This window comes from Trichosurus vulpecula, chromosome 9 (genome assembly GCF_011100635.1).
Source record: "Trichosurus vulpecula isolate mTriVul1 chromosome 9, mTriVul1.pri, whole genome shotgun sequence".
In the NCBI taxonomy this organism is placed as follows: Eukaryota; Metazoa; Chordata; class Mammalia; order Diprotodontia; family Phalangeridae; genus Trichosurus; species Trichosurus vulpecula.
This window is the reverse complement of record NC_050581.1, coordinates 63,315,433-63,341,574: the sequence shown is the minus strand read 5'-3', so window position 1 is coordinate 63,341,574 and position 26,142 is coordinate 63,315,433. Positions and strand designations below refer to the sequence as shown.

The 26,142-nt window shown below is 40.2% G+C and overlaps 1 protein-coding gene across 1 annotated transcript in view; it reads left to right on the top strand.

Moving 5' to 3' along the window:
• LOC118832131 (BDNF/NT-3 growth factors receptor) overlaps positions 1-25,917 on the top strand; it is a 180,520-nt gene extending 154,603 nt beyond the window's left edge. Inside the window, exons 6-7 of the mRNA XM_036739561.1 lie at positions 23,166-23,324; positions 25,516-25,917. Of these exons, the coding sequence (XP_036595456.1) occupies positions 23,166-23,324; positions 25,516-25,701 (345 nt within the window). The 3' untranslated portion in view covers positions 25,702-25,917. The remainder of the gene's footprint in view (positions 1-23,165; positions 23,325-25,515) is intronic.
• Positions 25,918-26,142: the final 225 nt, after the last annotated feature.

The window sequence follows — 26,142 nt, the reverse complement described above, 5'->3', positions numbered from 1 at the left end:
GTTTTCACAATGGTAGTCTTCTTCCTGAGACATGATCTGCTTGTAAAAGTCACCATATCTAAGGGTGACCTCAACAGTGATTTGATCACATAGTCAGTGGAAGATTGGGGAATTTGAGGGAAGGGGAAACAGGTGATGTGATTTATCAATGAAGAGAAGCAGGAAGAAGCCATCAGCATATATTCTACAGCATAAAGTACCAAGGGGGTTGTAACCAAACATCCTGGGACCACCATGTTGCATGAAGTAAGGAAATGCGTCTGTGGCTCTTAGGGGAATATACACAATATGGAAAAAAAAAAAAAACCTTTGTCTCCTTTGTCCCCTCCATCATGTAGCAGGACATGACTGATGCAGCCACACTTCCTTGGTTAGCCTCATATTCATTCACTAAAGCATGATTTCCTGTGAAATAAAGACTGGACTGTCCTTATCAATCCCTCTGGAAGTGAGAAGTGGAGATTTTCTGAAATGGGCCAATGGAAATTGCATGATGGATCACTTGGTTACACTGAAGTCAGTATCAACTGTAATTGGTTAGCTTAAGGAGAATACTTGTGTGTGTGTGTGTGTGTGAGAGAGAGAGAGAGAGAGAGAGAGAGAAATCGAGACAAAGAGAAAGAGGAAGAAAGAGAGAAACAGAAAGAATGAATTGAGAGAGTCTGGGTTCTATTTCAGTTTCAACCATGGACTTTAAATGCGGTATTTGACAAACTGCCTTATCCATTTAGACCTCAGATTTTCTACCCATTAAATGGTAATAATAGATGTCATATCCCTCATGATTCAGAGGAATATTATAACATTAAGTAACTTGAATAAAAATATTCTCTGGATGTCACATACAGTATTAGTATTTTAATATACACACTTTAGTGAAAAAGATAGGGGAAACAGCATTAAATAGAAAAGCTCTACTAAGAAAATAATATACTTTAGAACAGTCATGAACTTGGGCATAAAATTCAATATAGGCTTTAAAGAAATTGGGTTGCAGAATGAGGAAAAAATCAGTATAAACTATTTCTCCTCTCAATTCCTTTTTAAATCTTCTAGAAGTCTTTGTGGGGGGATGTTGTATTTTAACAAGTAGAGACAGTTTCTTTTTAACCTCATGATAAGGGCCAGGGTAGAAGTAGTTGGTTAGACCAAAGGAAGAGAATTACCCTGGCAAATTTGAGTTTCCCCAGAAGAAGCAACTCAAATCTTGTGGGAGAAATGGAATGTTGACAGAGCCATTAATTATGAAAACTTTGGGCGTTTTGGATTGCTAAACTCTTGACTATCTGAATCCATTTAGACATTTTCCAGGTCCCTCTCTAATATCAGCAAGTGTGGACACTCCCTCCACTGGTCAAATCAGCCTCTCTATTTTCTTGAAGACTCTATGTGTAAGGACCTGGGACGTCATCTAATCTAGCTCTGCCATTATATAAATATGGAAATGATGCTCACAGATGGCAAGCGACTTACCTGGAGTCACATGAGCAATAAACAGCAGTCAGGATTTGAAACCAGGTTTTATGAATCTTGTCCCCTTTACTTTATGTTCCACCAACACTGACCTACTTGCAGTTTCTCAAATCGCCATCCATCTGCTCTTCTGTGCTTCTACACTGGCAGACCCCCACCCTTGGCACACTCTGCCCACTCATCTCCACCCCTTAGTTTCTCTGGCTTCTTTCAAGACAGCTTAAATCCCACTTCCAGAAAAAGCCTTTTCTGGTCCTCTCCCCCTCAACCCCAGTTGTTAATGCCTTCCCTTCTCAGCCTTCCATCTACGCTGTCCATATCTTGGACATACTTAATTATTTACAGGTTCTTACCTACACTTCTTGAGGACAGGGACTGTTTTGTCTATGCCCTTCTTTGTTATCTTCCAATTCTTACTATGGTGTCTGGTACCTAGTAAGTGCCCAATAAATACTTATTGACTGACGTTCAGCTTCTCCATACTGCTCTGATCTGCCACAATTTTTGCCTGTCTTTTCAAAAATCTTCCCAAAAGAACCTACCAGTCCTGGTTGTGTTTCTGTATCTGACGCAATAGATCCCTCAGAACCTGAGGATTCGATTATTAATTCCTTTTAACATAAGCTTCTGACAACCTCTAAGTAAAAGGTAACCATCAAAATAGCAAAAGGTATTCTAGAAAAGCAGAAGCCTCCAGCCAAGAAATTATAAGCATTTAGGAAGTGGGGGTTCCGTAGGCTTTTGGGAGCTCACTTGCCAGAATATTAGAGGTGACTTTATATCCTCCCTGCCCAAAGGGCCCATAGCTGGGCCTCCTCTAATCAGTACAGCTGGGAGTAAAATTAACTCAAACTGCCCCAGGTCTGCATGACAACCTCCTTGCTCACATCAACTTTGTCATGGGAGTGTTTGGAAGAGGAGGGAAGAATGCCGCCTAAGCCTCCCCAGTTCCACAGATCCTGGCCCACAGCCTGACCCAGTGCACCAGAGGACCTTCTTTGGTTCTTTTAATATTTGGGGGTTACCAGGGCAGCACTTGAGCTGTCTTTCTGCTCTTCATTCTTGTTTTCCAGTGAGGTGAGTCCTTGATGCTTTTTGTATCACTTTCTGCCAACAAGTCATTGTGGTAATGAATTTTATCTTTCCTACCCCCATCATGAGACTTCCAATTGACCTTTGGGTCACCTTCATATTTGAGTCTTCTGAAATCAAAATGTTCTATGATTTGCAACCATATGACAGCATCACCAGAATATTGATATTAAAATGTGAGTTTCAGGGCCACAAAGCAGCTTGGAATTCATGAAAATATGACAGTCTCCTAAATGTGATTAAGCCCAATCTCTTCTGATAGAATTTAGGGTCCAGCTCATTGTCTATCTGTACCTCCTGTCCAAGATGTACCTTCTAATGGACCAACTCAAGTGATACCCACCAAACTGTATTTCGCAATCTAGGGAGTATCAATTTTTCATCCTCTTGGTTTGTTCAGTGTAAACTGTTAGATTGATCTCTTTTAGGTAACCATCTTTCTCATTGAGGAGGGTGTGTAGTATTCGGGATTTTTTTACAATCAGTTCAGTGCCATCTACAAAAAGAAGCAGCTGCAGAATCTCACAACCTGTAAGCAATACTTCTCATAATTAGACTTTGTGTAGGATGCTTTTCTTAACAGCGACAAACACCTTTGATGAGGAATGAATTTATGCTCTAAGAGTAATGGGCTTGGGTATCCCTGACTAGAGTATGCCTACACAAACCCCAAATTAGCAGTAAATTGTCAAACCAGTGACAACAAGAGGATCTATTAGAATGAATGACAAAATAGTTAATTAGCTGAATTTGTATTTTTCCAGGGCTGTTTGGCCTTAAATAGTCATTGTTTAGATGTAAACAGGTTTGCAAATGTAATTAATATTTCTATTTGTAACCTATGGGGATGGCATTAGATGATCCTTTTGAAACAAGTTACTTGCCCTTGTTAGAATTCCACCAAGCTTTGCTGCCTTAGTAGACCATCTGGCTAAGGTCCTATCTCCTCAGTGGCAGGAGGTCTATAGAGGCAGGTGATGACTATATGGGGATTGATAAAGGATTGTGAGTTTTTCGAAGTCAGGGGCCTTTTTTGCCTCTCTTTTTATCACCAGTGCCTGGCACAAAGTATGTGCTTAATGAACGCTTGTTGACTGACTAGCTGACCAACTGGAGAGTGTGATGGTGGGGGTGGCCAAGGGATGGGAATCACAGAAGGAATAAAGCAAAGGAATCTGGCTCATTGCTTTCCTTTTTCCCACGCTTCTCTCCATGTGCTACATTTAACCCACACCTAGAAACCCCCTTCTCTGAGGTGTCACTTTAGCTCCTAAATCCTAGTCTTCAGTGGCTTTCCTCTGTAAGCTATCCCATATGTCTATTATCCCATGTGCAGCATACATCTGTCTCCATGCCTTTATTTACAGTTTAAATTAGAAACGGGTGTCACTAAAACAATAAATTGGCTACTGGCTGTTGTTTTCCATCCCCCACCCATGACTCCTCTCCCCCCAGCCCTAAGGGAATCCACTGCTGACAATTTTTCACTATCCTCTGGTGCTTTCTGGGGGCTGCGTTTTTGGCCGACACCCTTAGTGCCATTCTCTTTTTGTTTCAGATGCTAGAGTGTATATTTCTCTTCACCAAACAAACAACTCCAAATGTTCATTTATTTTGTGTTCCAGTAGTGTTTTGCCCTTCTGAGGCATGCTACACCAACTTTTTTACTTTACTTTTTGAATAGGAGGAAAGAAGAGACTAGAAGTCAAAGACTCTCACACCATTTTACAGACATGGTCAATGAAACGCTTGGTAGTAATTTTGGCACCTTGGGGAAAAAGCACAAAATAATTCCTGTGGCAAGTAGCACTAAATGTGTTCTCAAACTAACTATAGGGAGAATCCCCAAAGCTGTTGTGTAGTGGGGACAGAACCCTGGCAACACCCCAGGCTTCCCACTGGGAAGTTGTTGGGGAACAGAGGAACCAGTTAAGGTAGGCAACTCAGCTAATAGAAAATTTTGCTTCTTCTAAATGTCAACACCCTGGACAAAGCCTCAGTTGCCCCACCCTAATTAAGGCTCTGAATAATAGTAAAGTTACTTGTTCCAGATCACATGGCATGCTTGTTTTAGATTGGGAAGTTTTAAGTCAATTCATCCTACATTACAAGCCATGTTTATTTCTATCTTCATACCCTTGGAAAGCTTCCTGTCACCTGAAATTTCTTCTTTATCATTCCTGCCTAAATATTACCTGTGCTTCCAGGGCCAGATGAGTCCCACCTCTCCCAGGCAACTATTTTCAACAGCTCCAGCCCATATGGATCCCCTTTGCCTCTCATAGCTTCTGTGACATTATGCGGTCTTAGAACATGCTATTTTAGTTTTAAAAGGGCTCTTGGAGAGCATCTTGTTCAATGTCCCTAAATTACAAAGGAAGAAACAGGGCCTTAAAAATTAGTCTATATAGACTGACATTCTGAATGTACCCTCCCTAGACTCTCTGCTTTAACCCTGGGGTGGTGGGGCAGCTGGAATTTTTTCTTTTGAGTTATGTGGCTCCAGTTTTCTTTCCAGTGAAGGCTTTTTTAGCCATAAACCACTTTACTTCACTGTTTCCATTTTAAAATAAAAAGAAACTAATACTGACCAAAAAAATCCTAGCTATGTGACAGTGGACAAGTGACTTCTCTGAGCCTCAGGCAACTACCTAAAAGATGAGTTGGCATCTGTATTGGTGGAAAAAATTTCCACACAGAGGAAATCTCCAGTCCTTCACATATCGTCTGCTGTTTTTTTTTTTTTTTCCTGCGTATCAGGCTTGGGCATCTCTTACTGGAACATACCTATACCACCCCCAAATAATCAGTCAAACCAGGCTGATTATTTGACCATCTGGTCAAATTGACCAGTTGGTTAAACCAAATCGTCAAACCAGAAACAAGATTATCCATTAAGAAGACTGACAAAGCAGCTAATTAATTGTCCAAATCTCCCATTCTGGGGTTTGTTTCTTTGTTGGTTTGGTTTGGTTTTTGCCTAAAAATTACCGTTTTGTAAGTGGTCTAAACCCTTACAAGTCGGTGCATTACGAAAGGAATTGACCATTCCCCACTATCCTTTCCAGAGCACCCATTAACAGGCTCACTGTTTGTGAAGGCCAAGTTACCCATAACCAAGAAGCCTCTAAACTAATAACACATGCTATGAACTGATGCGTAGAATAGTAAGACCTAAATATCTCCTTTCAATCACAGCTCCCCCAGCAGCCTTCGCTACTCCAAACTGATCTTTGATCTTCAACTTACCTTTCCGTTATTGAGTGATGACAGCTGATTCAGCATCCGAAGAGTATGTCCCTTCCACCCCTTAGTGAAGGAAGCACGAGGTAGGGGGAGCACAGTCGAGCTCAATAATCAGTCTTACAGTCAATGATGTAACAGACAATTGATCATGAACCCATTTGTGAAATAATGCCTCATTTGTATTGCCCTGGGAAAAACAGGAACAACTGAAGCTTGTATCGGTGTTTCAGCCAGGTCCAAATTCAAACTGTCTGTTCAAATGGACATTTTAATATAGAATAATAATATTCTACTATAATAAGTATTCACCTTTTATTATTGTATTTTCGAAGATCTTACTGCTAATGTGAATCAGTCTGTTCATTCGGGACAAAGGAATATGGTAAGAATTTTGTCATAGAATTTTGCTGAAATAGACTGGATTACCTCAAGTGCAGGCCACAGAAGTTCATAGGATGCTGGGCTGTTAGAGACAGTGTCTAAAAATATCGGGCCACTTGCTGCCTGGAAAAGGTCATCAAGAGAAGCTTATCATATACGATAATGGTCAGTTGGCCATCATTTTCTAATAAAGGGCTGGCATCTGAAAACAGCTAATGTTGGAAAAGGTGCCCAACTGAAGTAGTCCTAGAAGGGGAAAAGACGCCTCTATGCTAAAGCCATTCATGCTAGAAACCAGCAACTCTAGCACCTGCGCCTTAGGTTTGCCATGTCTTACACTGCAATACAATGATGCTTCAGGCTTCTTACACCATCCGCATGTAGCAGCCTTTACCCAGGGGCCAATACATCTGAAGGGCCTGGCTGCCAAATGACCGTACTATGGAAAGGAGGAAGAGGGTGAGAGCAGGCTGGCAAGGCGGGTGCTCAAAAAAAAACCTGTGTACCTTACATTGCCCTCACTCATCTGGTGGAGGCCTTGCAGTGAGTGAAACAAGTCAACTGCAGGCCTCAGACCAGGACTGGAATGGCTGCAGGTGCACTAGGGCAGCAGGCAAGTGGATTTATGTGGCATATGCTTCCTAGCCAAGATACTCAACAAAGCAGTTGTTTTTTATCTCTATGATTTTATGTTTATGCAAGGGCCAGTTGTGGTACAGTAGATAGGAAGACCTAGCTTCAAGTCCAGCCTCTGAATGGCTGAATGACTTTGGTCAAGCCACTTAACCACTATGCGCTCCCTAAGACAGTAAGGGGCAGAAAAGCTGCTGACATGCACTGGTATAGGGATTTTCTTCAACAGGACCTATAGATCAATAAAATCACAGGTCCAGTCCTTTAAAAAAATTGGTTTTTTTGGCTACTGTAACTTTTTTTTTTACTGACTTGGGGGAATGAATCAGTGTACTCTGCTGGTAGAGCAATGGGTGACTCCAGGTGAGTCATGTAGGTCTTCTGTGCCTCGGTTTCTTCATCTGTATAATTATAAGCTCACCTGCTTAGAGCAGGAACTTAATGATATCAGCAAAGTATTTGGAGCTCCCTGGAAGAAGAAAAAAAAGATGGTATTCCAATGCATTTCCTTTATCCTTGCAATCACCCAGACCAAAGGAATTCATTGCCATGGCAGAATAACCTTCCACAGCCTGGAGAAGAGAGGTTCCTGGTGAGTTTTTAACAGTCTGTGGTATTAACTGCCAGGCTGAGCTTAATAACAGAATATAGATACTAACAGGCTCTGCAGTGTTAACTACCAAGCTGGGGTTCGTAATGGAATATAGATACATGAGACCCAACAGGAAACCCGATCTCTGACTTTATTGGCCACGAGGAACACCAGGGTGTTAGTAATGACAGCTGCCCAGAAAGCTGTTAAGTGGAGAGAGCTCTACTATTCCACAGTAGAGATTTTCTCTTCTATGTCAGAGCAATGTTCTTTTCTTTATCTTCCCAAACCAAACGGTAGCATCCTTCTCCAAAAGGACAATTGCCCATTGAAGTTTTGCTATTTAGGTGAGCCAGACTAGAATATGATCACCAGGAATTCGGCCCCATTGAAACAATTCAATGGAGTCTTTATTGGCCATTCTTTGAACCTTTCTTTTTCCTAGCATTGTGGCTATACTATGGCTTTTAACCATGAAATGATACAAAGTTTCAGTCATAAGGACTACAGTGATAGAAGGACCATGCGCTGGGTTTCCTGTGTAAAAACCTCATTATGTGGCTGTCTGCAATAACCTTAGCAACAGCGGGCACTAAAAGGGGGCAGCTCGATGAAATGTATAGCCTCCAAATTTACAATGTAACATCGCTAAGTGATGGGTACAGCACAGCGCTTACACCTCAGGCAGTATATTGTATACCTTCTGAAGACTCCATCTTCCCATTGATCCATTCAGGATACTGCCCATTAATGTGGTTAAGAGTTACTTGAGGGCTGAGGGGAAGAAAGGGTTGGGTAGGTCCTTAAATGTCTGATTCTGTTTTGTTCTTAGAAGACAGAATTCTCAGTTTGGGGAAACAAATGTGATTTTTAAATATGTGCAGTTAGAGTTTTGTATTTCATAGAGAGATCCTTTGTCTCTGACTAGAACCAAATGCAAAATAAGGTGAAAAATGGTCATGTCAGAGGTCAAAGATCATCACCTCCTGAAATAGAACACCATAAATAACCACATTACACTACATTATAGCTAGGATGAGAAACCTGAGAAGGCTAACACAAGCTGACATGCGGGGTCATTCAAGAATTCTATGCCAGTAAGTTATTCTCCCTTCCCCACTCCTCCCATTCTGTGGTCCCTTGAGAGCACCAGAGCCTCTGAGCTTCCCCACAGCTACTAACAGGAAGACTTAAATACTGGATATGATGTTAGCAGCCCCAGACATTTCTTTAGAAGTTGGGTCATAAGTCATGATTTTGGTTCATAATGGTCCTGGGGACCTAAAAAATGCCCAATATAAGAGGTACAAAAAAAGATGAAAAAAAAAAGTAACATTTAGGTCATGCCTTGGGAAGGTGGAAGGTGGGGGCATTGTGGCACAGAACCAGATGTTGTAATCCCTTTTAGAGAAATATTGGACAAAGCAGCCCACTAATCTAGTCGTAGACCACAAGGGTTCCGTGGGTAGATTTGGAACTCGACTGGTCTCCAGAGGGACAAAAGAAGAATACTGGATAGAATGGCTGTTTCCCTTCTCTAAATCTTACTCTGTGTCAGATTTATGGTTAAATTTTTTTTTAAAAAAGCACTAAACCAGTCATTAAAAGATTCGAGTTGTAGTTCTGACTATACCCTTGTGGAACCTTGATAAAGTCTCATCATTTTTCTTGGACTTAGTTTATCTTTCTGTAAAATGGTTGTTGCGATAGCTGTCCTGTCTCCCTTATCAGAAAATATTTATGATAGAGAATCGATTTCAAAATACTTTGAAAAATATAGAAAACTTTAGATTCATGGTATTATTGCTATAGTAGATATTGAAGTTGGAGAGGAAACAAAGCATTCTTCATAGTAGGTGGATGCTAAGGAGCCTTGTCTTAAGAACAAGAATATAAAGATCTAAGATATGGTCACTTTGTTGCCATTATCATCTCCATTAGAGAGAGAGAGAGAGAGAGAGAGAGAGAGAGAGAGAGAGAGAGAGAGAGAGTAGAACTATAATTAGAAGAGACTTTTTCCATGGTATATTTGAATTGCAGAACGGGAGCAGGTTTACCAAAGCCATTGCTCTCTTGAGAGTAACAAAACTATGGTAGAAACTAGAACCACACTCAGTGATGGGAAGCCTTGCCATCCACCAAGTGACTACAAGGCGTGGCAGAGTGACCTGCGGCTCCAGGATACAACTGTGGAATCACAGAATCTCAGATTTGGGAGGGACCTCAATAGGCTTCTAATTCAATGCATAGCTCCAAAGTAACTTCCATCTCCAAACAGCCTACAAATGGTCATGATTCAGACCTCTGCTTGACAATCATAAATGAGGGAGAACTCACCGTGTCCCAGTTCAACCCATTTCACTTATAAATATAAGATAAGTAGATAAAAACAATAAAACAAATGAGTAAATCTAATAGTTAGGAAGGTTTTCCTAAAGTTCCCTCTTTACAACATCTACCCATGGGTCCTAGTTCTGACCTATAGGGCCAAACAGAAGAAGTCTTGTCCTCATGGCCAACTATTCTAATTTCCCCCACCCACAGTCTTTCTTCCAGTCTAAGCATCAACAATTCCTTCAACCGGTTCTTACATGGCATCAACTCAGAGCCCTTGGCCATCCTGGTTACCCTCCTCTAGACATTCTACACCTGACCAACATTCTTCCTAAAATGTAGTGCTCAGAATTGAACCCAGCAGTCAGTCAGTCGACTAGCATTGCTTAAGCACCTACTATGAGCCAAGCACTATGCTAAGCCATGAGGAAAATGACATTGGCAAAAAACAGATGCTTCAAATATGGTACAAACTAATAACCTGGAAAGACTTACATGGTCTGATGCTGAGTGAGGGGAGCAGAACCAGGAGAATGTTATACACGATTACAGATACATGGCATCTCTGATGACTAACTTTTATAGACTCGGCTCTTCTCAGCAATACAAGGTTCAAAGAAAGCTCCAAAAGACTCATGATGGAAAAACCTACATACATCCAGAGAAAGAATTACGGAGTCTGAATTCAGATTGAGGCGAACTATTTACTCTCTCTTTTTTTCTTCTTTTTGGGTTTTGTTTCTTATTTGTCATGGTTCATTCTTCTCCACAATTTGACTGTTGTGTAAATAAGTTTAATGTGAAGGCATATGTAGAACCTATATCAGATTACATGCCATGGGGTGGGGAAGGGGAGAAAATTCGGAACTCAAAAACTTGTGGAACTGAGTGTTGTACACTAAAAATAAAAAAATAAATTAAAAAATATGATATGAACATGGCAAAACTAATACTTCCCCTCTCCTGATTATCATGCCTCTCGTAATTCAATCTGAGTGCATTAGCTTTTTTATGACTGCTATATCATACTGTTGACTCATGTTGAGATTGTAGTCTACTGAAATCCCCAGATTTTTTCCAGATGAACTTCCATCCTGTCTTACCTCCCTGCTCTTATACTTCTGAAGTTGATTTTTTAAAATTCAGATGTGGGACTTTCACATTTGTTCCTAATAAATTTCATTTTATTAAATTTGACCCTATGTTCTAATTGTCAAGGTTGAGGTTTTTTTAAGACCTTATTCTATCTTACATCGTATTGGCCATAGACTAGTTGCAGATTAGATAAACATGTCTTTGATGCCTTTATAAGGAAGATTCTAAATGATCTCTCATACTTATACATACATATGAGATTTTACCTTGGGTCCAAATCAGCAGGCTGCTGTTAAAAAATCTAAGGGGATGGGGAGGAGGGGGAGAGGTTGGAGTGAATTTCTCATAAATTTAAGAAATCGTAGAGTTAGAAGCAACATTAGAAAACATGGGGTCATAGACTTTCAGATCATTGCTTTAGATTAGAGAGAGATCTTAGAGGTGATTAAGTTCAATCTCCTCATTCTATAGATGAGAAAACTGAGGTACAGAGATGCTATTTACCTGTGGTCCCATAGATAGAGAACGACAGAACCAATACTGAAATCCAGTTCCCCTGACTCCAAATTCAATACTCTGCCTGCCTAGTGACACTGCCTCCCCATGTCATAGACAAGAGACTTAGAAATAGAAGGGACCTAAGAGGTTTTCTAGCCTAACTTCATATTACAGGTGAGGAAACTGAGGCCCAGAGAAATAAAGTGATATGAAGCAGGAGGGGTCACACAGCCATCTAGTGACAGAACAGGGAAGAGAATCAAGATCTCCTGATACTCAGATCAATACTTTCCTTGTTATATGTAGCCAACAATTATTTGGAGAATTATTAGGTTCAATCCAGTCAATATTTATTAGATGTCTACTGTGTTGAAAACATCTTTATTAGGTAGTAGTAGCAGCAGCAGCAGTACTAGTAGTAGCAGTAGCAGCAGCAAGCAAAATTCAAACTCAGGTCTTCCCAATTGCACTCTATCCACTGCCCCACCTGGCTAATGGTATGCAGATGCTGATAAAGATATAAAGTTTAGACAAACTACTGTCTTTGTCTTCATAGAGCTTATAGTCTAATTTGGGGTCAGGGATATTATCTATAAACAAGTAAGGCACTATTTGGCCAAAGCAGCATACCAATCTAGATGCAGACCACAAATGTTCGATGGATAAATTTGGAACTCGACTGGTCTCCAGAGGGAGGAAAGAAGGAAAGGATACTGGATAGAATGGTTGTTCCCCCTCTCTAGACCCTACTCCATGTCAGATTTTTGGTAAAATGAAAAAATAGCACTAAACCAGTCATCAAAAGACTTGGGTTTTAGTTCTGACTATCTCCTTGTGGGACCTTGATAAAGGTCTTGTTTGTCTTTGTATCTTCAGTGCTAGCACAATGCCCTGTACAAGTAAGCACTTAGTAAATTTTTGTTGAATTAAACAATTATAGTACAAATACTATGCAATAAGACAGAGATAAGCAAAATGCTAAGTGATATCTAATGAAAAAAAGGCCATTGCCGACTGGGGAGGATCAAGCATGACTTCGTGGAATAGATGACATTCAAATTGAACTTCAGAGAATAGTAGGGATGGAGTGGACGGCAGGCAGGCAGAGCATGTGAAGGCAACAGAGAATAGCCAGTAATTGACAAGTTCAGGAGTTAGCATTTTACCTGGTTGATAATAGAGAAACACTAGAGGGTTTTAAGTAGGAGTTACATGATCAGAACAATGCATAAGGAATGAAGAATAGGCCAGTATCAGGATGAAGAATAAATTACAAGGGGGGTAGAGGGAGATGGAGAGGCAGGGTGACCAATACAGAGATTACTTCAGTTGTTAGGGTGAGTTTTAATGAATGCCTTAGCCAAGGCAGTGGCTGTGGAAATGAGGACAGGTCAGGGGAAGACATATTTTGGCATTAGAATAACCAGAACTTGGCAACTGATTGGAGATAAGCTATGAGGAAGTAGGGAGAGTCAAAGATAAAACCCATGGTTTCAGATACCGGTGATGCTACTGATAGAAATGGTGAAATCAACGTGAAGGAATACATTTGGGAAGAAAGATTTCCAGCTCAGTTTTAAATTAAGTTGGACCGTTGGTGGTACTTGCAGCAGGCAATGTCCCTTAGAAAGCTGTTGTGAAGAGGTGTCTCTTCAAATGGAAAGAACTAGTGAGCTTGTGAAGGGCCTGGTAGGTACCTGAAGAACCTCACCCCTGTAGTATCTGGTGGGCAGACCAGTCCTGTCTTTTGTGTTGTGAATCTGTGGTGACTGGTCAAAGCTGTTGGTGTCACCGACACTGATCACTCTTTGTCTGAGGCTAAGCTAGTACCTGAGATTATGGCTTCAGATGCAGAGGATGGTTCCACCTGTCCCTAGTAGCTAGTGAGAGCTCTAGGCAAGAGACAATCAGATCTCTTTACTGTCCCAATGCTCCTTTTAGCCACCTGTATTAACAAATGATTTTGAATTGCCCTCCAAAAAAGAAAGAAAAGAAAAAGAAAGATCTGTAAAATTGTCTCTGCCTTCCATAAATTAAGACCAGCAAAGCTAGAAGGTTCCACTAGAACCATGTAACCTCTATGTGACTGGTTCAGAAAGAACTCAACCTTCCTGGCCTTTATGGATCTGATCCTAGCACTTCACTATCCAGCTTGATCATTTCCTCCAAATTTGAGGAAGAAGAAGATAGCAGATCATTGTTCTGGAGCTGAAAGGGAACTCAGAGCTCATCTACACCAGCCCTGTCATTTTACACATGAGGAAACTCAAGCCCAGATAGTTTAAGTGACTTCCTAAGCTCACATAGGTGGCAAATGTCAGAGATAGGATATGAACATAGGTCCCCAGACTCCAGTCAGTGCTTTTACCACCCCAGTGTACTTCCTGGAGAAATTTCCCATGTTAACTGAGCCATCCTTGGGCACTGCCACAATTTCTTTATAGGGATAGGGACTGGACCTATGATTTCATTGGCCTAGGGAACTCACAGGTGAAGAAATGCCTTCTACTAATGCAGGTCAGCACCTTGTCTGCCACTTATAGCTTTAGAGGCAGCAAACTGCTGGCACCATGGCTAGATCTGAAGTCAGAAAGGCCTGAATTCAAATATTGCTTCAGACACTTAGTAAGCTCTGTAACTCTGGGCTGGTCATTCCTCTGTCTGCCTCAGTTTTCTCATTGGTGAAATGAGAATGATAATAACACATCCGTCCCAGGGTTGTTATGAGGGTAAAATGAGGCACTATTTGTAAAGTACTTTGCAAACTTTAAAGCAGTTATGTGTCGGAAAAAGGACTTGGACCAAGGCCATCTTGGCTTCAAGGCAGGTTCTCTATCCACTTCACCATACTGCCTCTCCATCCCTCTGTGTAGTAGAATGTTATGGATTTATCTTCCTGGGTGCTGTCATGAGGCCTTCCACAATCTAACCGCAATAGCTCCAGACTAGCAAAGGGAGTATTTGTGGGGTCAATTGCTATTTTTTTAAAAACCTCATATTACAGATGTGACACATGATAAATAAGTAAACAAGATTTAGTAGTTTTTCTATGTTTCCAGCTGTCATGAATTTTTCAGAACAGGTCAGGAAGAACCGCTGAAACAAAGCAATTCTGGGTAGGGTGTGATGAGCAGGTCTAAGAGCCCCTTTAATATTTAATGCAACCAAAAGCCTCTCACCACTAATCATCTCTTAATGGGGCTTGCCCTTTGGCCCATGTGTTTCTAAGGGAGTAAAATATTTGGCTCCCAAACAAGTTATCAGTCAGTCAATGAGTAAATACCACAGATTGGAAATGGTCTCGTAGGCACAGTTGGCCTTTGCCAGCTTGGTTTAACAGGCACAGGGTGAGCAGTATTTACCTTCGATCTCTTCATCAAGAGTCATTTACCAAGACAAACACTTGCATGTGCTTTTCAACTGCAAGCAACACTCTTGCCCTGTGCAGTTCCCAGAAGAAATAGGCATAAATCTAGAGAGGAAAAAGAGGACACTGCCTCCTTGGAAAGAAAGAAGATCCTTTCCCCTGCACTGGTGCTCAATGCATCATCTGGCATCTCGAGGTGCTGTTAAAAGGTGCAATTTGAGAGGGGGCTCGGAGCAAAGAAGGAAAGTAATAAATAGAGATTAGATGGGAGATGGAAAATGTCCAGCATTAAGGGCATTTGAAAATGAGCGAGGGGAAGATGAAATGATGACTGTAGGTTTAGAAATAAAAACTCTGGCTAAGGAATAAAAATTAACACCTTAAGCTTTGGTTTATTGCAGGGGGGGATTTAGAATGGGGAGGGAGGGATGTTAAAGAGCTCCAAGTCTGGAAACTCCTTCCATCAACATAGACCAGCAACTCATCTGAAATCTATAATCTTAGCTGAATCGTTGAGAGGTTGAGGGACTTGCCCACATTCACCTAGCCAGTATGTGTCAAAAGAAGGGTTGAAAAAAGTGAGTGTGCTTAAGCTTGGGCAGAGAAAGTTAAATTGTTAAAATTGTTAAAGAGCTATCATGGTTCCAAAGAGGGAATATTCTGCTTGGCCTCAGGAAACAGAACTAGAAGCAATGAGTGAAAGGTACAAGAAAGAAAATTCTAGTTTAATGTATGGGATAACTTCATAACAATTAGTACTGCCCCAGGGTAGAATGGGTTTCCCTGGGAAGTGATGGGTTGTCCCTCATTGGAGTTATTAAAACAGAGGTCATGGACCCTTTTGGATGCCGATGGATGCCTTCTCAAAATAATGTTTTTAAATAGATAAGATAAAACATATAGGATTATAAAAGTAACCAATTATATTGAAATGTTTTTTTTTTTAAAAAGCCATTTCACAGATACCAGGGTAATCAGACCTGGTATAAGACAACGAAACAGAAATGGAAGAGGGCTAGGCAAGGATGGACAGTAGTTAAGTCTGACTGGAATGGAGAATACATGGGGGGAGGGGGCTCACAATATCACAGAAGGTTGCAGAGGTTGATGGCAATCAGAGGTGTGTAGGGCTTTGAGTGCCCAGATCAATCTATCAGTCATTAAACATTTATCCAGAGACTGCTGTGTGCCAGGTACTGCTAAAAGATCAGGAAATTATAATTCCAGAATTTTACCTGGACACAATCTTTTTTGCCAGGACATCTCAATCTGTATCTATTGAATGCCTAGGCTGTGCCTGGCACCTTGGACCACAGTGGTTGAGGAGTATCTCTGAGGGCCCTCAGATTTTGAAGACTTGATGAGAGCATTATCTGGGACTGGACATATCCTGAAGAAAAACACCAAAGTTCAAACTCCCAGTCTTGATTGTGAGGCCCTCAGGACCTCATAGAATATCTAACATGGGTGGAAGGACAAGAAGCAAAACTGGCAAATGGCCCGGTGACCAACAAATGCCCCATTATGTTGTAGAGCACATATGCCGAGTAGCGTTGTGAGGTCCAAAACAATGGCATGGCTGCGATTAAAAGGGAAGTGTCATCTGTAGCCTCGGTGGCCATATTTTCTTCTTTTGGTTCCTTCTTGTAACATACCGCAAAGGCACAGAGGAAAGGCTCAGGGAAACAAATATTCCAAGCAGGTTTAGGAAAAAATGTGACCCCTGACTGAACTTTTATTAGATTCTCCTACCACTCTCCGTTTTGACATCAGAACAAGGCAAGTATTATTTATAACAGCATGTGTGAAATCCCAGAAGGGATTCTTGAAAGAATTAAAGTGAAAAATCTGTCCCAATGAGATTTCAAGCATAAAATAAATGATCAGATGGGAAAACATGTATAAATCAAAATTTAAATCTTTAAAAAAAATTTCAAGATACTAGGAGCTTTCTATTTTGCGTCTGGATCATGGACAGTTGCAACACATAGAGTTTCTATAACTGACTGCTCCAACTAAAAGGGTTATTTGAATTGGGATCCTGGACAAAAGCAGTGAGAGAGGCGTATCCATTGTCTTTTCTCATTAATTTACACACTGAGCAAGTGAAGTAAGAGAGTTTAGAATAGGAAGTAGAGTCACATGTCCAAATAAGTATGATATTCCATTAGATTACCACTTTTCTCTCTCCCCTGCCCTAACCCCAACCCAATAGTGATATGCATTGTTCATGTGTTTCCATTATGGTCTCTCAGTTCCCAGAAAGGAAGTAATTACTATGTTTTCATAAAATATTAGGACTAGAAGGATAACTTCTGGTCCAGACAGTCCCAGCCCAACCCAAATATGTACTTGTCTAACCTGTCTCATTTTAAAATTAGCTCTACTTAAAGGATTATTGCTTTAAATGGTTCCTAGTGTATCTACAGGACTCCAAACTCTCAGGTGGTATATATAGGAAAGAATGGCCACCGATTTTTTTTCATGTTTTTTTTTCTAGAATATCTTCCCCTCATCACAAAGACCTGACATATAAAGAAGTGATCTCATGTATTCAAATTCACACTATTTGAAGTTCTAATTATGTAAAATATGGTAATTGGTTCTAGTATATTTCCAATGGAAATATGCAGTGTGAATTCAAATAATGCTACAACTTAAGGGGAATTCATTATTTGTGCTAATCTTGACTTAGCTTCTTAACTTGGTGAATAACTGGGTCTTATGCATCTTTGGGGATACAGCGTTTCTAGAATCTATCTTGACCAATCAGAGCACATATTGACTAGTCAGAAATAGTGTAGGGAGGTGGGGAGAAGGGAGGGGAACATCAGAATGAGGAACATCTTGTTGTTTGAACCATCTTAAGATTATGGAATCACAGAAGCATAGATATAGAGTTGGCAGGGTCCTTAGAGGTCATCTAGTTCAACGCCCTCATATCACAGATGAGGAAACTGAGTCCTAGTGAGAGGAAGTAACTTACTCAAAGTCATACAGGGAATCAGTGGCAGAGCTGGGATTTGAATTCAGTGTCTTTTGGTCCAAATCCAGTGGATGAATGAAGCATTTACTGTTAATTTCTTAGTCACTGGGCTAAGAAATGGAGATGAGAAAATGAGAAGGGGGAGGGGAGGGGGGGAGAGAGAGAAAGAGAGAGAGAGAGATAGAGAGAGAGAGAGACAGAGAGAGAGAGAGAGAGAGAGAGAGAGAGAGAGAGAGAGAGACTGTCCCTCCTGTTCTCTTTGAGTTTAAATACTAATATGGGAAGACAAGATATAGTGAATGATGGCCAGGAAGGATAAAAAACACAGAGATGGTGATTGAGGCCATAGGATTGTCAATTTCCATGCCCTTTCCAAAAGCAATGGTAAAGTTGATTTGATTACTGTTCTTAGAGCAAGAAGTAGAAAGTAGGTTGTGGCATGATGGCACGGTGATGACGGGCAGGTATAATTGCTGGAATATCTGGGACTGTCTAAGTATGCTGAGGTCTCAACAGCCAACAGTTGTCTTTCCACTCCACTGTATTGTCTTGATTTGGTCAAAGCACCTACTATGTGCCAGGCACTGTGCTAAGCACTGGGGTCACAAAGGCAAAAAGACAGTCCTTTCTCCTAAACAGTTCAAAGTCTGATGGAGGGGACATTGTACAAAAATACTATGTAGAAACTAGCTATTTACATAATAAATTGGAGATTATCAAGAGAGAGAAGGCTCTGGAATTAAGGATGAATTATAGATAATCAGCAGAGGGATTATTTCTATTATATAATATATTTATTATATTATAATTATCATATAGGATATTAACTAAGTTATTTATAAGACCTAGGGGAAGGGGACAGGCCAAAACCAATAAAAGTAAATGTAAGCTCCTTAACGTCAGGGACTATGTTTTCCATTATAAGGGAAGGGAGTTGTCCTGTCCTATCCCTCGTGGTTCCTAGCTCAATGTGGCACATACATCAGTATTGGCTGAGTGAATGAAAACGCACCAGTCTTCTTCAAGATGATTACAGAGAACATCAAAAGGAGACAGTATAATTTAAGAGTCAACAGTTTTTGTAAAGGAGCCCTCAGCTCCTTTCCGGGAGGGATCGTTTAGATATTGACTCTTGTATGTAATGAAAGCCCACTGAGCATTTGGCAGTGGTTCTGTTAAGTGACAGTGAGGGGCTTAGGATGGCATGGGATGCCAGGTGGCATGGCACCAAAGTTCATTCCCAGCTTTCACAAAGTCACAATAGGTAGTCAATAACACTCTATGTTTAGTGCTTAATCATGGTAACCAGGATCACCATCATAGTAATAGCTAGCATTTATTTTTTTTACTTTTCTTTTGTTTTCACTTTTTACTTTTTACCATTCATTTTCTTATTTTGAGTTCCAAATTCTCTCCCTCCAGGCCCTCCCCTACCTATTGAGAAGGCAAGCCATATGATACCTATTACATATCTGTGGAGTCATGCAAAACATATTTCCATATTTAGCTCACATTGATTTAGCACTTTACAAGTATCATCTCACTTGATCCTCATAACGACCTTGGGGGTAGGTGCTAGTATTATTAGTATTCTCATTTACAAATGAAGAAACTGAGGCAGACAGAGGCTAAATGACTCACCCAGGACCATACAGCTAGTAAGTGTCTGCAGTTGAATTTGAACTGAGGTCTTCCTGACTCCAGGTCTAGTGCTCCATCTATTTCGCCATGTAACTGGACTGAAAGGAAGGCTGTGCTTATGCCGTATCAACTTCCCCTATTGTTCTTACATCAGAAAAAAACAGTAATGAACTGGAAAACCAAGTGAGCTTCAAGGCCCTCTGTCACAGCCTCCTGGAGCTACGCATTAATTAAAACCCCTATCATACCTAGGTCCAAGGGAGAGTTCTAAGTCCTTCTGAAGAGGGGCATAAAGACATGGTTAGCTTTGGGGTGAAGCCCCCAAAGACATCTGCTGTGTGGAGAATGGTCACTGGCTTGAACATTTTTAAAGTGCTTTGTAGTGTGTTAATCCATTTCTTCCTTTAATAGGTCTAAGTATAATGTTCAAAGCACAATCGTTTACAAGAGACAGAGGGGTTATAGAGCATTAGGGGCTGAGCAGTCCTGGAGAATGCCTGGGACAGAGAAATAGACTTGAATTTGAATCCCAATCTTTCTCGCTGACATTGATTGGGGACTTCAGAAAAGTAATTTAAGCTTTCAGCGCTTTATCACCCACCTCCTGCCAGAGAGGTGAAAGTCTTGGCATAAAGAATGAAACATACATTCTTTGAAATGGCCAATGTGGGAATTTGTTGTGCTAGACTATGAATATTTACTAGGACTTTCCTTTCTTTCTTTTTTGTTATTCGGTGGGGGAAAGGGAGAGATAATAAATCCTTGAAAAAATAAACAAATAATTTTTAAAAAAGCTTTCAGTGCTAGGGTCTCACCTAGTTTTAAGAATGGAGACAATATTATTTCCTCTTTGCCAAGAAGGCTGTTGTAGAAGGAATTTTAGTGCCTGGCAGTTTAATTATAATTTTTAATAACAATATTTAACATCTCAACTGTCACATCGTTGCAGTGAATTTTTTTAAAATTCAACTTTATTTTATTTTAAGTTCAGAATTATCTCTCCCCTTTTCCCATCCATTGAGAAGGTAAGGAAAACAAAAACTATTACAAATATATACAGTCATACAAAACATTCTTATATTAACCATGGAAAGAAGGAAGGGAGGAAATGAAAAGGAAGGAAGGAAGAAAGAAAGAAAGGGAGAGAGAGGGGAAAAAGGAAGGAAGGAAGGAGGGAGGGAGGGAGAGAAGGAGAGAGAGAGAAAGAAAGAAAGGAAGGAAGGAAGAAGAAGGAAGGAAGAAGGAGGAGGAAGGAAGGGGAAAGAAAAGAAAAGAATATGTGCTTTAATCTGCACTCTGGTTCCGTCAGCTCTCTATCTGGAAGGAAGGAGATGTTCATGTCCTTTGGATTTGTGGTTGGTCATTATCTTGCTCACAGTTACTGTCTTTCAAATTATTTTTAAAATATTGCTATTATTGTATAAATTGTTCTCCTGGTACTACTCGCTTCCCTTTGCATTAGTTTATACAAAGGTTTATCTAAAACCAAATAGCATTCCATTCGTACACCACAACTTGTTCAGTCTCTTCCCAGCTGATGGGTATGCCTTCAGTTTCCTTTCCTTTGCCATCCCAAAGAGTTGCTAAAAATGTTTTTGTACATATGGGTCTTTTTCCTCTTTCTTCAGTCTCTGGGTTATAGATGTAGTAGTGGCATCACTGGGTCAAAGGGTACACAGTTTAATAACTTCTGGGAAATAGTTCTAAATTGCTTTCCAGAATGGTTGGACTAGTTCTCAGCTATACCAACAGTCCATTAGTGTACTCGATTTCCTACAGCCCCTCCAGCATTTGTCACTTTCCTTTCTTGTCATCTTAGCCAATCTGATGGGTATGAGGTGGTATTTCAGAGTTGTTTTAATTTGCATTCATCTAATTATTAATAATTTAGGGCATTTTTCATATTTATATGATATTTTGGATTTCTCCCTCTGAAAATTGCCTGTATCTTTTAACCATTAATTAGTTGGGGAATGGCTCTTATTCTTGAAATTTTGATTCCGTTCTCTATATATCTTAGAAGTGAGGTGTTTATCAGAGAAGCTTACTACAAACATTTTTTCCAAATTTCCTTGCAATGATATTCTTAATAGATCATGTCCTGTGTGTGTGTGTGTGTGTGTGAGAGAGAGAGAGAGAGAGAGAGAGAAAGAGAGAGAGACTTTGGTCAAACAAAATAAATATGATAGGATGATAGGATGGTGACATCAGAGCTTGAAGGGATGATAGGCCTAGAGGGGGATAGCACCTCAGAGGCCATCTACTTAACCCCTTCATATTCTGATGAGAAAACTGAGGCCCAAGGTCACACAGGTAGTAAACCCCAGAGGGAGGATTTGAACCATCTTAGAGGCCATCTAGTCCAAACTTCCTATTTCATAGATGAGAAAACTGAGGCCCAGAGTGGTTATGTGACCAGCAGAGTTAAAATTTTGTCCCAGGTTCTCTGACTCAAATTCTGCTTTCTTCCCACTGCACTAAGCTGCCTTCCCCATGTAATTGACTTAGAGCAGTGACTCTTAACATGGGGTCTCAGAACTAGCGGTTTTTTTAATATCTTGATAATTGTTTCTCTTTTTTAAGCAAATATTTTAAAAATTAATAGAAATCTATTTTCTCCTTCCTATCCAACCTTGCCCCACCCACCCTCCCCCTCATACTCCATTGGAGAAAAAAATAAAAGAAATATCCTTGCATCGTAAAGCAAAACAAATTCCCTCATTTGTTGTATTCAAAAATAGATGCCTCATTCTATACCCTGGGTCCAGCTCCTCTCTGTCAAGACATCTCCTCAGTAATCCTGCATTTTTAATGCATCTAAAAATAATATGTAGGGAAGGAATCCATAGGTTTCACCAAACTATCAAAAGGCTCCATGTCACAAAAGAAATTAAGAACCCATAGCCTAAAATAACTAGACTCCCATTTAACTCCTTAATGAAATAAATGGAGGTGCAATGATCTCACTGATATGATGCATTAAAAGTCAATTAAGGTTTGAGAAAGTACATAGTCTGTTTGGGTTATGTAGTAATTCTGATCAGTAGCTGAAAAAAAAAGATAACCTAGGCCCGAGTATTAATTACAATCCCAAAAGATTTCTCATTAATGAGTACCTCAAAGGAGAAAGTAAGCATTTGGTTGAGCTTTTCCAGGCTTCCCTAGTCCACCCTTCTTTAGTGCTGAGAGTTTAGACTTTTGTAAATATTATGGGAAAAAGATATCTTTATCACAGCTTGCACTCAGTTTACATTGATGGAGCTAATGGTCCCACCGTGATAAGGAGATCACATTTTGTCTCCCATGGTAGAATGTCAGTAAGCCCTATAAAGACAGAGAATGCTTCATTTTTATCTGTGTATCCCCGGTGCCTGTCCCATGATAACTACTCAATAAGTGCTTGTTAATTTATTGATTGGTGGATATTTTGCTTGTTGGTCTCATTTTTTCCCCTGAGGCAGAACCTGTGATTTTATTGGTGTAGGGAGCTATTGATGAGAAGCTCCTTTTATCAGTGCAAATCAAGACCTTCACGCAAACTCCAGTTTTTAGGAGTGGCAGGGACACTAAGTGGTTAAGTGACTTGCCTCAGTGGGTCCCTTCTACCTCAAAAATCTAAGATGCTGTGGGTTTTCTATCCCAGTGTCTTCTTGATTCGGAGTTCAGTTCTCTGTGCATGATGTTACACTGTCTTTTACTGCTCCCCTCAGCTCTTTAAAATGGGTAGGTGGGAAAAAAGGTAGGGGTCCCTTTTTGCCCCTCCATTGGCAATCTGCTTGAGAATCAGATGGCATCACTTTGTTGTTGTCGTTGCTTTTTTCTACCAGGTTGGGGGCCATACAATGTTACCCATCCGCTGGATGCCTCCAGAGAGTATCATGTATAGAAAATTCACCACAGAAAGTGATGTCTGGAGCCTGGGGGTTGTGTTATGGGAGATCTTCACCTATGGCAAACAGCCGTGGTATCAGCTCTCAAATAATGAGGTAGGTATGCAAGTATCTCCAGGAAAGCTGTCCACTGGGATGAGTTTCTTGATTTCAGATCATTCTCCTTCTCCAGAAGGTTGATTTCGCCATTCTTGATCTTCAGTAGACGTAGATCCAAAAACGAGTTAACGTAGACATGTTTCATGGACACTGGCATTTAAATTTTAAAATATTTAGTTCAAAAACTATGGATCCTTAAGGGGGTTTTAAAAATAGATTTGTAGATGACGTAGTGTATACGTATTCATTAATAGCGGATATTTCATTTGGGTCTCCTCGTACTTAGTTTTACACCAAGATTTGGGGCATTTATCTGTCAATGACTAAAGGCCCTTAATTCTTCTTAGAAGCTACTAAAATCTATTGGGTTACCTTTAAGTATCCTTTAAGCCAAATCATATTGGATTCCTCATGGAATCATTTGCAAACCGATGGGATATGATGAGAGGTAGCATTGAGTAGTGGATAGACATATGGCATCAGGAAGATTTGGGTTCAGTCCCACCCCTGCCACATTTGTTGTTGCTCTTCAGTTGTTTTCAGTCATGTCCAACTCTTCATGACCCCATTTGGGGTTTTCTTGGCAGAGATACCAGAGTGATTTGCCACTTCCTTTTCTGGCTCATTTTACGTATGAGGAAATTGAGGCAGGCAGGGTTAAGTGATTTGCCCAGGATCACACAGCAAGGAAGTGTCTGAGGTTGGATTTGAACTCAAGAAGATGAGTCTTTCTAACTCAAGGTCTGGTGTTCTCACTAGGACCTACCTACACTGATAAAAGCACAGGGCTAGATCAAATATTATGTCAAAATGTATATAGACATGCAAAAAAAAAAGATTCCAGAAGGAATAAAAATAACTGGGCTTGTCAGGACACAGGAAATTCCCTAGATTTCAGTAGTATGGTGACTTCTTGGAAAAGTTAAGCACTTTCTGCCATTGATGGGAAAATGCTGGAAAATGAGCTGTGAGGAGTCCTGAATGAAACATCTGGTACTAATATTATTCAAAGTAATTCAATGCTAATGCCAAAGCAACATATACCTAAGCATGCATTTTGCATATGTATATGTGTTCATATTGCTAAAATTATCTCATCTATCTAAATATATATATACACATATATATATATATATGTTATGCTTTGATACATAAGTGATTTTATATTTAACTTTGGGTAATATGTGCACCACATATATATGTGTTTATGGCACACATATAATGATTATATATAGATATTTGCTATATAAATTATTCTGTATTGAGGTAATGGGAAGTTCTAAATGTGTGTATATTTATGGCACAAATCCTTGGTTGGGCACTTCAATTTATTATTCAAATGTCCTCCTCTCATTCCATTCCTTTATCTAATACAATAATTCCAGTGCCCAGGACATTCCCTAAACAGTCATAAAATTAAGAAAAAAAAGAAAAGATGTTTATTGAAAATTGGGCTGAGTGGCAACTTTGTAAAACTGGAATATATAGATGTACCTTGGGCAAGCACCCAGGTATTTGTTTCAGGCTGCTAAAATTTAGAGGGCGTTGATTGCACTTACACATCTTCATGCAAACAAATGACAAGGATGATCTAACTAAAATATGATATATATTATATGTATATGATGTATCATATTATAGAAGCCATCATCTGAGGGATACTTCTTTTCCCTAGGTGCTGGTAGCATAGCTAGTGTAGGCTTGCTCTTTCTCAGAATCTCGTCTCCTACTCTCTCCTCAACTGAATTTATCTTTAAAATATGATTTGAGTGAAGTTGTCATATTCTTTTCCGAAGTCCTATTTTGTGACTTTTTTTGGGTCACACCCACACAAAAATGTTAGTTATAGTTCTGTATGTAGTTCTAGTTGGAGACTTTGTAGAATTACAAATAAGTCAATTACATTTCCCAAGTGTTTGGTGACATCACATAGAATAGCTTGGGGCATCATGTGTGTGAGCTGGCCAAGAATGAAAGTTAACCTTACATAAAAATTCAGCCTGCAAAACGTGTTCTTTTTAAAAAAAATATTGAATATAACTTTAAAAATATTTTTTAAGTTACACTTTCCTGCCCTGTTCTCTCTATATATTTGGGTAAACACCATGTTCCATGCTAAGTCTTTCTACACTGTTTATTCCATCACCTTTTCTTTGCTGTGCTAATTTTGTATTTGGTCTCTTTCCAGGTGATTGAATGCATCACTCAGGGCCGAGTCCTGCAGAGGCCTAGAACGTGCCCAAAGGAAGTGTATGACCTGATGCTGGGGTGCTGGCAGCGAGAGCCTCACATGAGGCTCAACATCAAAGATATCCATTCTCTCCTTCTGAACTTGGCCAAGGCATCCCCAGTCTACCTGGATATTCTAGGCTAGGGTCCCCACCAACCTTCTACTCCCCATTGCACTTCCTCAGACAGGCCAAGTGAACGATTGTGTTCTAGCTGCCGCTGAACTCCATCCAAATGTGTTCTTAACTGACAGTATTAATGACAAAGACAGTGAGAAGCTTTCAGAGGGAAGCAGTGTGCACTTCTCCATCTGTAGACACAGTATTGACTTCCTTTTGGCATTATCAAGTCTTCTCTCTCTCTCTCTCTCTCTCTCTCTCTCTCTCTCTCTCTCTCCCCATCTCTTTGTTTTTTTTTTCTTTTCTTCTCCCTCTTTCCCCTGCCCCCACCCTTTCTTTCCAATCAATCTGGCTTCTGCATTATTGTTATTAACTCTGCATAGACAAAAGCCTTAAAAAAACCTGATTTGTTTTATCGGCAGATGCCTGAGTTTGTCCCACTCGACTAACAATGCCTTCTTGTACTC